The 13,394-nt window shown below is 41.8% G+C and overlaps 1 protein-coding gene across 1 annotated transcript in view; it reads left to right on the forward strand.

Annotated features, from left to right (window-relative positions):
- SLCO5A1 (solute carrier organic anion transporter family, member 5A1) overlaps window positions 1-13,394 on the forward strand; it is a gene marked incomplete at its 5' end in the record, with an annotated part of 75,737 nt that overhangs the window by 26,404 nt on the left and 35,939 nt on the right. The window contains one exon of the mRNA XM_010153087.1: window positions 7,521-7,653. Within this exon, the coding sequence (XP_010151389.1) occupies window positions 7,521-7,653 (133 nt within the window). The remainder of the gene's footprint in view (window positions 1-7,520; window positions 7,654-13,394) is intronic.

The following is a 13,394-nucleotide window of genomic DNA, read 5'->3' on the forward strand; positions in this document are numbered from 1 at the left end:
AGCCAGCCTGGGCTGCCCACAGGGTCACAGCCTCCTTTGGGCATCCCCCTGCTCTGGCGTGGGGAGAAAGGACAGATTTTGAAGGAAAAAACAAAGTAGTGTTTGTGTTTCCAAACAAAACACTAGTCTATAAAGAATGAGACAGTCTCCAGTTGCCCTTTGGGTGTCTACTTCCACAGTTCTCAGGTTTTAGGAATAAAGAAATCCATTGTAGGCACCGGAGCAGTTTTTCTTCGGGCAATCTTTTCTTAAGCCAGGTATCTCTCAGGCTGAAATAAAATGGTGCAGTGCAAGCCATTCTTTGCTATTTTCAGTGTTTGCAGGTAACCGATTGCATGCACACAGCTGTTGATAGCGTAACGTAAAGATAAGTGCTGAGTACTGCAAAATTTTGATTTAGGATGAATTGCCTTGTAGTTACTGTGGCTCTACAGCATAGCAAGTGACTGGGAGCAGCACTGCAGTGACAGTGTGTGTGACAGGTACACTTTGAGACAGACAGACTGTTTTAGCTTGTTTTGTTTGGGCGTATTTTCCTGGTGGGTGGTGCAGTGACTGTATGTGATGGGTACAGTCTGAGACAGGCAGACTATTTTAGCTTGTTTTATTTGGGCGTATTTTCCTGGTGGGTGGTGTGGGTTGTTTTTTTGGTTTGTTTTTTTTTTTTTTTTGGTATGATATTAAAATTGGACCCTGTGAAAATCATTGTAATGTTTAAGAACATGGGCACAAATGGAGAATACAAAGCATAAAGCATGTATGTGATGGGTACAGTCTGAGACAGGCAGACTATTTTAGCTTGTTTTATTTGGGCGTATTTTCCTGGTGGGTGGTGTGGGTTGTTTTTTTGGTTTGTTTTTTTTTTTTTTTTGGTATGATATTAAAATTGGACCCTGTGAAAATCATTGTAATGTTTAAGAACATGGGCACAAATGGAGAATACAAAGCATAAAGCAGCTTAGCTGTTTAAGCCAGGGAATGATACCTGTTTTGATACAAGTGATCTCTTAGTAATAGATGTGTAAGAGAAAAGTAAAAAGGCAATCCTTTTCATCTGGTACTGGCAAGTCACTGGGCATATCTGTATTTAACTTGCAGCATTTTTTAACTTTCAGCTTTTTTTAATGGAGTGTAAGCTGGACCATTGATTTTGGTTTGCACAGTAGGCATGTAAAATTATGCTTTGGTTATGCTTCTCTAAAAATGTGTTTCCTAGATCAATAGAAACTGCTTGTGGAAAAAAAAATACAAATATATTCTATAAAAGGTTCAAGGGAGGCTACTGGAATAGTTTTGTTGCTTTGTTTATTGTTTTGAACTGTACATTATTATCTGAACTACAGTAATGCTCAAAGCATTGTTTTCTCCTGAACAAATAATTACATTAAAGAACAAATCCTAAAGCATGTATAGATTGGTTTGGTTGTGTGTTCATGAAGAAAAGAAGGAAGTGAACCGATTTCCTGACTTAAAAGCTTTTAAGGAGTCTGCCTGGCTTCTGCCCACAACTCCCCTCAGTTTTGTGACCTCAGGCTCAGAAGAGTGGGTAAAATTTATTTTTTTGGGGGTTGCTTCTGTGTGAGTGAATTTAGACAGGGTGAAGTAAATGTGCCTTTATGAATGGAAGCTGCTTTATGCTTGTTCCTTGCTACCCCATCACAGTGCTGGGACATGCGGGGAACAGGAGAGAGCTGAGATATGTTCCCCGATGAAACCTCTGCCTGTCAGCTTTTTTCTGTGGGGAAATTAAAATCTGTATACCCTAGAGAAATACCCTGCTGCTTAGTCTCCAGTGACAGCGTAGCTCAGCTGTCCAAGGAAATGTGCTGCCAGTAGGACTAGAGAGGATGCTATGGGCACCATAGCATGGTGATGCTTCTTTTGCTTGCAAAATCCCAGGTGGTAACCCTGTGACTGTCTTTCTTTTTTTCTGCACCCCCCTAGCAGAGACACAGTCAGGATTATATGAAGTTCACCTTGCCATTTCTATTAAAGCTCACTCCTTGGGTTGTAGACTGGTAACCTATAAACATAGGACTTTTCATGCAAATTCATATGAATGTTTTCTTTTTCTGTTGCTTTTATTCTCCCTTGTGCTGTTCTCTCATGATGAGCGTTGTTCAGCATGTAGGACACAGAGTTACTGCTTTGATGAAGTACATTATACTCCTGGACTTCCCAATCAGTACCCTCATGCTAATGACAGTTAAGCGTTTGGAGTAAAAATTTGAAATCCACAGGTATGAAAGGATTGTATTTCTATGTCACTAAAAAGTATCCTGCAAAATCTAATAAAATTGCCATACTATACTGACAGGAAAAAAAATGCATATATATATATGTATATAAAAACCTCCAAAACGCACACTGTAGCTTTTGCAGGATTTTGCAAATTCTAAACTTCCATTGAAAATAGAATAAAGGTCAAATTCTGCTTGCCTTACACATGTATGAAATGAGCAGTTGTACTATGGTGATGTGCTGCCAAGATTTGAACAATGGAGTCTTTCAGCAGTGGTTCTCCTCATCCAGTGATAAACTCTGTGTGGTGACATGTATGTGCACAGAGATGAGAGGGACTGAGCAATACATGCTTTTGTTTTATACTTTTTAAACCAAAGTGGATTTTTTAGAACCCAGAAGCCAGACAGGCTGTTGTAGCCCACTAATGCTGTGTACTTGCTGTTCATCTAGGCACAGTGTGATGCTTGTGACTGTAATTGCTATTAGCATTACTAATAGAAAAAGGCACAGTCAGAGGGTTAACATTGTATGCATTTGAGTATGCCATAGCAACATAAGCTACACAGTCCCATATGCAAACATATTGAAGTTGTCATTTGATGTGATGAGGGGAGGAAAAGGACATTCATAGGATCTTTATGACCTCTCTATCAGTATATTTTTATAGTGTGGGTTGATTAAAAAATGTAAAATCTTTGATAACAAAGTTATTTCACGCATGTGATGCGAACACAGGGATTTTCAGGCCTCTAGAGAATTCAGTCCATCTCACCATAGTTAGACTTTGCTGCAGTAGGCTCTACATAAAGCTTTCTTCTGTTGAAGAAGAATCTTGTGAGTTGAATCAGTAGACAATATAATTTTGTCAAACGTTGTCAAAATGGCAGCGTTCATCACAACATGTCCCAGGGTAAACTTTTCAGTGGAGAAGAATGGAACTGCTAAATCTTATTTTGCTTTGGTAGATAAATGTCATGTATAATTCAGTTACTGTTTCTTTGAATCCCTTTTTCTCTCCCTTCCGTCATCTTTGCTGTGATGGACATCTGTGAATAAAGCCTGGTTAGCCATAGCCAGCTGCAGTTCCGAAACTAGACAGCCTTGCTAGTATGGTGTTGTGCCCGAGATAATATGCCATGCTGAGAGCATACTCAGTGAGGCAGAGAAGCTCCTCAGGTACAGAACTTCAAAGGAATTAAAATAACCGTGGCTGGGTATCATGGGGGCAAACGGCCAGTTTACTAACTGTGTCTGAACCAGGATATTTTTACTTATCTACAGTCTATGTCAGATGTAAAGTTGTGATCAAAAAGACCAGTTTTGGGAGGGCTGGGAAAGACTGTCCCTCTGCTGAAGAGAATTTGCACCAAGAGGAAGAGGTATGCTTACTAATGCAAACTCCTCCCCACAACACTGAGTTCTTCAGAGAAAAGGGAAACTAGGTCTTTGGTCTTTAAAATGTTCTTCCTTAAATACTGTGTAACTTTAGTAGACTAACCTGTGCTTTGGTTTGAACACTTAAGATCGAACATCACAGCAGCAGCAAGCTACGACAGGCTTCTGCAGAAAAAAAGCTTTTGCAAGGTCCAGTCTGAGCTGCTTATGTTGAATGTCAGTAGTTCTTAAATGGCTCTAATTCAGCTAGAAGTGGGTGACCTGCAGATGCTCTTTCCTAGAGATACCCACATTTCCAGAGAAGTGTACTCAGTGACTGGCCAGCCTTGAACATGCATGGCTAATGCAGTAACTCTGAGGTGTACAATTTTTCATTTCAGTGAAAACTAATCAGAAGAGAATCTGATAAATATTGTCGCCCATATGTCTGTATTAACCATAATTTTCTAATTTTATCTTTTGAAGATGATTTTACTGTTTGGAATAGAGTTCTATCTTGTACAATGTACATCATCTCTATTTTATCATGGGAAAGGAGATATCACTGTTATTTTATAACATAGTTTTTTATGACTATATAAATTTGAAGGCAACTTGCAAATCTAAGTCAAGGTTATGGCTGGGAACTTAAAAGACAAATCCTGGAGTCCCTTAAGTGCAATTTAAAAAGTCATCAGGATACCATGTGGCCTACCTCTGTATCACAGTAGTCCAGCATATCCTCTGATAAAAATGTTAGTTCATTCTATTGTTGAAACTTCTCAGCTGTTGAATCAGTCCAACACCCTAGATAGGATCCCAGGTCATGGCCCTACGAAGGAGACCTAGAAAGAGATAGCTGAAATGCCAGGTAGGAGACTGAAAAGAAGGTTCTCCTACATCATCTAGGTGTTTCAGAACCTTTGTCACCCAGAAGTTGGAGACCTTCTAGTGACCCAAGTAGAAAAAAAAAAAATTGGAAGAATTCTAGAATTTTTTTTTGTGAAGTGAGTTCAGTTTTGATGATATCCTTGTTGAATCTGTTCCCAGTTTTGCTTCCTTTCCATTTCATCCAGTAATCTTAGTCGCTTGTTTGGGAATCATGAAGTTCTCTTCCTGGTGTTGTGGTTTAGGCCAGCTGGCAACTAAGCACCATGTGGCTGCTTATTCACTCCTCCCCGCAGTGGGATGGGGAGGAGAAAATAATAAGGAAGGGATCGTGGTTCAAGACAAGGACAGGGAGGGATCACTCACCAGTTATGGTCATGGAGCAAAACAGGCTAGACTTAAGAGAGAAAAATCAACTTCATTAGGTACCAACCAAATCAGAGTAGGATAATGAGACAAAACAGATCTTAAAAATACCTTCCCCTCACCCATCCTTTCTTCCCAGGCTCAGCTTTACTCCCAATTTCTCTACCTCCTCCCCACCAGTGCCCCGCGGCCCCTGCCGCTCCGTCCTCCTCAGGGGTTGGACTCCTCACACTCTGCCCCTGCTCCAGTGTCAGTTCCCTCCCACAGGAGACAGTCCTCCATGAACTTCTCCAATGCAGGTCCATTCCATGGGCTGCAGTTCGCCACAAACTGCTCCAGCATGGGTCCCTCCTGCAGGCTGTGGTCCTTCAGGAGCAGCCTGCTCCTGTGCAGGCTTCCCACAGGGTCATGGCCTCCTTCCAGCACAGCCACCTGCTCCAGCCTGGGGTCTGTACCAGGCTGCAGGCAAGGTCTCTGCTCCCCCGTGACCCTCCATGGCTGGAGGGGCACAGCCTGCTCTCTCACCACAGGCTTGCAGGGTAAAAACTGCTTCGGCACACCTCCTCCCTGCCCTTCTGTACTGATCTCCACATCTGGCCTGCTGTCTCTCACATCCCACCCTGCTCTCCATTGCAGCCTTATATTTGTTTCTTCGCCTTAAATAAGTTAATCACAGAGGTGCTAATTGGCTCACTCTTGGCCAGAGGTGCATCCTACTTGGAGCTGGGGAAGCTTCTAGCAGCTTCTCACGGGAGCCATCCCTGTGGCCCCTCCCCAGCTACCAAAACCCCTCCACACTAAACCCAGTACACCTGGGCGTTGGGGTGCATAGCTGTGAGGGCTGTGACCATAATTTCAGTTGTCCAGCACCCTGGAGCAGCCTGACAGGGTGATTGTTGGAGATGGCTCTCCCTTCACTTCCACAGCAAGGTTTGGGGCAGATTTTTTAAAATTTGAAATGTCAACATTTTTTATTGCCATGCTCTATCTTTAGTCCTATTTCGAAGTCCAAATGAGTTTACTGCACTTGGTGTCTGATTGCTGATATTGGCCATTACTAGGTGCTGAGGAAGATGCTTCAAAGTGACTTAAAATGGCAGTTGTGGAACTCGTGTGCTCATGGGTTTTTGCCTGCCCTGGAGCAGGCACCTGGGGGCTCTCCATTTTCTGAAAGATCCAAAAAGTTACATGTTGCCTCTAAGTTATGTTAAAAAAAAGTAATCTTGAAGCCTGAAGAGCATGTGGTAATTTTAAAATACTTCTGAAATGGTTGACAGCATTCACTCCTCTGACAGCATAGTGTACACTGCTATTTTTACCTTTACTGTACTGTATTTCTGCTCATGAAGAAAAACCTCCAAAGTTACCAGGTATACAAAATACACCATCTGCGTAGTGCTTCTAGCCTAAGCAGCTGCTGTGTTTTGCCTGTTTCAGTGGTGGAACTGAACCTGAAGAAGTACGGCACAAGTATTTTTTCTGAATACTAAATTGAATGGATTAGGTCACTCTTTTACTCCCTTTGTGTTTCCTCTATAAAGTTCTAAGAAACCTGAGTTTGCTGTAGATTTGTGAATCAATTTTCCAAGGAAAAGTTTTCAAACAAAATTTATTATAGTGGGTGGAGTTTGGGTTTCTTTTTCCTTTCTAATGATGTGGATTTTGCCATTATCTAACCGCTTACTACTAAGGAGCGGTGTTACAGTGTCTGATGGAGCATTTTAGGCATACAGGGAATTGTTTACAATTAATCCAGAAGGAAACATGGCTGGAATAAATTTAAATAGTGAACACGGTTCTGGAAACCATTATGCAAAAAGGACTTCAGCAGAATCTGATTATTTGAAATTGCATTTTCATAAAAACTAAAAATGTGTTTAAGAAAGAGTAATTTAAAAGTGATAAATCTGTTTAATCAATTTGTAGTTGGGAAGCTTTTTTTACTTTAGTCAGTTTACCTTTTGTGGTAGCTTCTGTGATTTTATCCCCCCTCCCCTGTGATACAGCTCTGAGAGTAGCCCCTTTTTTACTCATGGGAATGTTTTAAGAGAATTAGTTAATTAGTTCTTTTTTTCACTGTGGTATCACTATGGAAAACAGGATCAAGCCCATGGCTATACATATAAAAACATAATTCTGCAATCTCCAGGACAGGAATATTTGATTTCTTAACTTTGATTGTTCTTTTGAATCCAGTATTAGTCTGCTGATAACTAAGCTAAAATGTTGCACTTTGTTCTTGGTGTCTTACATGATTTCTCTCCTTTGCTTTTCTGTTTGCTTACCATTGATTATATTTTCTCTATTTATGTATTAAATTTTGTTATAACATTAACATTTAACATTTCAAAGGAAATGTTACCAAATATGAAAAATACTGTTGAAGTATAGTTTCCCTAAAAAATACCAAAGTAATATATACTTCCCTTCATGATTTGATTGAAAACGTACAGAAAAGTCATTTTCTTATCAATATGGTTGCTTATGCAGAAGTTGCTGCCTTTGAAGGCTGCAAAAAAGGATTCTGGAGGTTTTGGGGTATGAAACTCCCTGCTCTAAGAGGCATCTTTTACTTTTGGATTTTATGTGTAAATAACTAATGAAACATTATTTTAATGATGTACAACTCTGACCTTTTATTTCCTCAGCCATCATGTACGTAATGGGAGCACTTGGTCCGGCAGCTGGATACTTACTAGGAGGACTTCTTATTGGTTTCTATGTTGATCCTAGGACAACTGTTTATATTGACCAGAGTGATCCCCGATTCATTGGAAACTGGTAAGGGACAACCATTTTTCAAAACTACTTTCTAAATTACTGGTAGGGAGTTGAGACAGGTTGGGCAATCATATTCCTTGAGGGCTAGTTTAAGGTTGTAGAAGGAGGCCAAAGAAGAGGAACTTTTTGTCCATTTCTACGCACTAGTCTCTGACAGAGAGGGAATGCTTCTGCAGAAGCTCGTGGGCACATTGCATGGAAAACCTCCAGCTTTTGACTGCTCCAGGTCTGACTCTGACAGCACTCAGCACAGGGATGGCAGAACAGAATAGACATGTTGCAGGAAGCTGTCAAGGATCGCAGCTGCCCAGGCCTGAGACCTTCTTCCTGGAAGGTGGATTGATCTGTTCTTTGATTTTCCAAAGCAGGCAGCACGAAACGCTGAGCTCTGTTGCCCAGATTAGAAATGGTAGAGTTCATTCGTCCTGGCCTAGGAGAAGGAGATAGAATGGAGTCAGAACATGGCCTTTCCAGTCTTGTTTCTCAGGGCGACGGCTCGTGTTTAGGCAGCAGATGATATAAACCACCACATTATTCTCTAGTAAATAATAGGCTTCCAGCAGCACTGAGATGTAACAGCCATAATGGTTAGTGGATGTCTTTGGGCAGCCTTTGATATGTGGCCTCCTTGGAAAACACCTCTTTGAGGAAGCAGGTCTTGAGGAGGTTTTTAGCTGGCTTTTCTCAGATAATTCATAAATCTGCCTTGAAATTTTCATCCAAGCCCAGAAAAGACTTAAGTTCATTGTCCCTGGAGGAGACCTCTGCTTTGTAGGTGTAGGGTGCAGTGTCAGGTCTCGTGCACTGGATTAGTGTTTGTTACCGTGCCATAGCAGTCAGACTGTATCAGTTTCTGTTTATCCTGCAGTGATGTCTCCTGACAGTTTGATGTGAAAAATTACCTCTTTGGAATGTTTTTAAACCTTCGGAGATTTATCGCTGCTTTATTTGTCTTACTTAGTCTAAAAGCATTGCTGCACAGAACTGTGTAGCCAGATTTCCAGCAGGAGAAGGGCAAACCTGAGTGCTCAGTTAACCTTGGGGTTAACGACGCTGTGCTCTCATTTATATACTGACTTATCTCGCAGAGAAGATTTGTCATGTGAATGTGCTGCGGTCTTAAAAATGTGCTTTGACTATTCTTGAATAAAAGATTTGAAATCAAAGCAAAATGTTATACATTCTTATGCTTCTTTCTGTAAGGATGTCAGAACTGGTAGTCAGCATCTGCTCAGTACTTTTTAATGGAAATCATGAGCAGGCCCATAAACATATTTGTTAATTGAAATCAGTGGGGCCGTACGAATGTGTGGTAAGCTTTACTTCTGACTTTCTCTGTAATGCAACCACTGATGTAGCTGCCTCGTAAATGTGGGTGTATCTGTATGAGTTTTAGCTTAAATAGCTCGGGTGGAGGTAGAGTAACCAAAGCAGCACAGGCATATCAGTTTGCTGCTTCTCAGGCCATTTGCACCAGGGTCTGTGCTGCAGTAGGTGGACAGCAACGGCTGCTCCTTAAAGCTGGCTTGGATATACATACAGTGTTGTCACAGCCAAATGTATGAGATCAGGCAAAAAAAAAATGCCTGTTCTTGCTCATGAATTACAAGTTCAGCTACCCTCCCTTAAAAGAGTGAGTGACAGGGATGGCTGCCCAGTGCCAGGAATGGATCCCCAGCATCTTATGAGAATGCTGTAACCACTGAGCTGCATGGCAAAAGTGGTAAGAAGTCACCTATTTACAACCATTTATATGGATGGGCTTTGAGAATATCTGCTGTACCAGGCCTTACAAGCAAAACTGGGAAAAGAGCCTAGTTTGGACATTCATATTTTATGTCAAATTACTAAATGCTTTTTATGTATCTCCAGTGTTTAATGTCACCTGAACAAAGCATCTTGGTGATTTCAGTCCCGCACAGGGATGCCAGCAGAAATAATGCATATATGACTGAAGCAAGGGCAAGAAATCAGATGTCATAGGATCTCAACAGCTGAGTCATATTCTAGCCAGCATAGAAAAGGAAAAGTCATTCAAAGTTTCTTTTTTCCATCATGTTGATTAAATCTGTAGAGATTGGTTTTCCCTGAAGTCTGTTCCAGGGCCTTGTATTACTCTTTCATTTTTGGCACTCTATTTTTTTCTCTCTTTAATTTCTATAGAGAAAAATACCCTGCTATCTGTTCTCGGGTAATTTGTTTCACAGTCTGTGGTGTCTTCTTCTGGAAGTTTGGTAGTGTTCATAGCATCTGCACCTTATTCTCTTTCTCCTTCTGAAGCTTTAACTACCCATGGTGTCAGGACTGGCCCTTTGTCCCTTGCTACTCACTGACTGCCCAGTTGCAGAAAACTCTGAAAGTGTAGATTTTCATTCCAATGAAATCTGTTTTCTGGGTCCGTGACATTTTCACCTTGCAGGGAAATGCCGTGTAGCCAAGTTTTTTCTATGAAATCTAACAATTTGAACTGTAAGAGTAGTCTAGCACTTACTTCAGCTTGATACGCTTTTAGAAAGTAGAGTGCAGTTGAGATGAGTTAATGGGCAGTTGTATTTGAGATTTCTCAGCCTTGTCTCCTTTGAAATGAATTAGTGTCTTTGATTCCCACCTTTATTATAGCTCTAAGGTTTCTAACTTTACTCATCACAGGGACCCTGTGAAGAAAAATCTCTTATTAAAGGAGATAATGATCACAGACAAAATAGTGAGTTCAGCAACTGTGATATATGGTAACAAAAATTGCAGTAAAGCCTATTTTTTACTTAACTTGTTCCTTTCTAAGAAGTATATTACATATATGCAGGACAGGTAACTTGGTTTCCCTCTTGTGAAACCTGATAAAGTGAGTGGTTGTTTCTTAGGATTATTTCTGATCTGATTCTTCCTTGAGCTTCAGAGAAGTTGGATTTGCACTCCTGGGTTTTGCGCACCTGGGCTTTCTGTAGGTGCTCTGGGCTACATTACAAGCCAGCTGTCTATGTGAGCCCGTCAAATGTTTAAAACTGCTTTTTATTCAAATGTGGTAACTGTAGGGATATCTGTTAGACATCATCCATCATGTTGTTGTCTCTGAGAACAGTTAATGTGCTATGCAGGGATCTCAGTAGTTGTGGGGTAGCCCTTGGTGGTCTGTCAGGTGCTTTGAATTGAATTTTCTTTTGCTGACACTTTTCTGAGTGCTTGCCCAGTTCTGAATCTTTTTAGTACTTGGATCTTTCCATATAGTCTTTCATCGGCATTCTACACAAGAAGTTTAAAGGAATTCCTCCAGCACTGTCTGGTTCTGCCTTAGCCTCAATGGCTTTTATTTGAGGTCCTATGGCTTGTGCAGATGCCTTTGAGGTATTCTTCTGCATATTTTCTTTGACTTTAGGAGACAGAAAATCAAGGGCTTTTTAATTAATACAGATCCTGTTTTGACCTCTCATTTCCCATTGTAGGTGTCCTTAATTGTTTTTGATGTCTTTTCCCTCTTTTCCAGTTCTTTGATATTTCTCCTGAAGATGTGGAGTGTAGATAGTGCAGATAGTTTCATCCAGTGCTGGATTTGTGACATCTCCAGCACTCAGTATGCTGCCATAGAGGTCCCTTTGGTATGAATTTCATCTTGTGCTGCATCACAGGTCTTGTCTCCTTTGCTGTTTCCCATTGAGTGGGTGATTTCAGATTTCTGTGTTACTGCCACAGTTAGTTTTTTTGACGAGTGTTTTTTCAGCTTCTGCCTTTGAAATCCTGAAGGGATGTTACTACATTTTTGTACAGTCTAACGAATTATTCCCTGCCTGATAGTGCTGACTAATCCTCCTAAAAGTCTGGTTTCTAATCCATGTATGTGATCTGCTAAAATGAATGAACAGAGGATTTTCTGCTTACATAATATCAAAACTACTCAAAACTTAGATTTGCCTCACTAAAGCTTCCCAAACAATCTTTCTAACAAAACTGGTGTTTCACATGGGCTGTTTGGTGTTTGCCTTTGTGTAACCATTTACCATACAAACCATTACACATGCATAGGAATTTGTCTTCCTTTAAAAATGCAATTTGCAGTGTCTTTGCATTACAAATATGAGGCCAAAGGTTTTTGTGCAAATAATCCTGTTTACTCAATACTTTTAAATATTTAAAGTTTGAACAAATAAAAATCATAGAACCACAGAATGGTTGGGGTTGGAAGGGACCTTAAAAGACCATCTAGTTCCAACCCCCCTGCCATGGGCAGGGACACCTTCCACTAGACCAGGTTGCTCAGAGCCTCATCCAGCCTGGCCTTGAACACTTCCAGGGATGGGGCATCCACAGCTTCTCTGGGCAACCTGTTCCAGTGCCTCACCACCCTCTCTGGGAAGAATTTCTTCCTGATATCTAATCTAAACCTGCCCACTTGGAATTTAAACCCATTATCCCTTGTCCTGTCACTACAGGCCCTTGTGAAAAGTCCCCCCCAGCTTCCTTGTAGCCCCTTCAGGTATTGGAAGGTGCTATAAGGTCTCCCCGGAGCCTTCTCTTCTCCAGGCTGAACAAGCCCAACTCTCTCAGCCTGTCCCCATAGCAGAGGTGCTCCAGCCCTCTGAGCCTCTCCGTGGCCACCTCTGGACTCACTCCAACTGGTCGATTAGTAGCTTCCTGTTATAGCTTCCTTCTTTAGAGTGTAAAGGATGTACAAGAAGTGTAAAAATTGTCCTGTATACTGTGATTCGAAAGCGAAGAGCTTTAGTCTTTCATTGCCGTGGTTTGATATTGCAGTAACGTGATTGACTTTACTGAAACTTCCGAACAGTAGTGTAGATTAGTCTGGAGGGTTGACCTTGGCTGCCAGGTGCCTACCCAGCTGCTCTCTCACTCCCCCTCCTCAGTGGAAAAAGAGGGAGAAAATACGATGAAATGCCTGTGCTCAAGATAAAGGCAGGGAGAACACTCACAAATTACTTACAATCATGGGCAAACCAGAATTGACTTTGGGAAATTAATTTAGTTTATTGTCAATTAATAACGAAGTAGGATAACAGGAATTAAAAACAAAACTGCAAACACCTTCTGCCCACCCCTTCCTTGGAAAAAGAGGGAGAAAATACGATGAAATGCCTGTGCTCAAGATAAAGGCAGGGAGAACACTCACAAATTACTTACAATCATGGGCAAACCAGAATTGACTTTGGGAAATTAATTTAGTTTATTGTCAATTAATAACGAAGTAGGATAACAGGAATTAAAAACAAAACTGCAAACACCTTCTGCCCACCCCTTCCTTCTTCCAAGGCTTCACTTCACTCTTGACTCTTCTACCTCTGATGGGAAATGGGGGTTGCGGACAGTTCCTAACTCCTAATCTCTGCCGCTCCTTCCTCCTCACACTCTTCCCCTGCTTAAGCATGGGGTCCCTCCCACGGGAGACAGTCTTCCATTAACTGCTCCAGTGTGGGTCCCTCCCACGGGTGCCATCCTTCAGGAGCAGCGTGCTCCAGCCTGGGTCCCCCCCGGGATCACAAGTCCTGCCAGCAAACCTGCTCCAGCCTGGGCTCCTCTCTCCACAGGGCTACAGCTCCTGCCAGGAGCCTGCTGCGGTGTGGGCTTCTCATGGACTTCAGGGCGGATCTCTGCTCCACTGTGGTGCTCCATGGGCTGGCTGCAGGGGAACAACCTGCATTACCATGGCCTTATCCTTGGCCTGCAGGGGAATCTCTGCTCCAGTGCCTGGAGCACCTCCTCCTCCTTCTTCTCTCACCTTGGTGTCTGCAGAG

Source organism: Eurypyga helias, unplaced genomic scaffold (assembly GCF_000690775.1).
Source record: "Eurypyga helias isolate BGI_N326 unplaced genomic scaffold, ASM69077v1 scaffold3596, whole genome shotgun sequence".
Lineage (NCBI taxonomy): Eukaryota > Metazoa > Chordata > Aves > Eurypygiformes > Eurypygidae > Eurypyga > Eurypyga helias.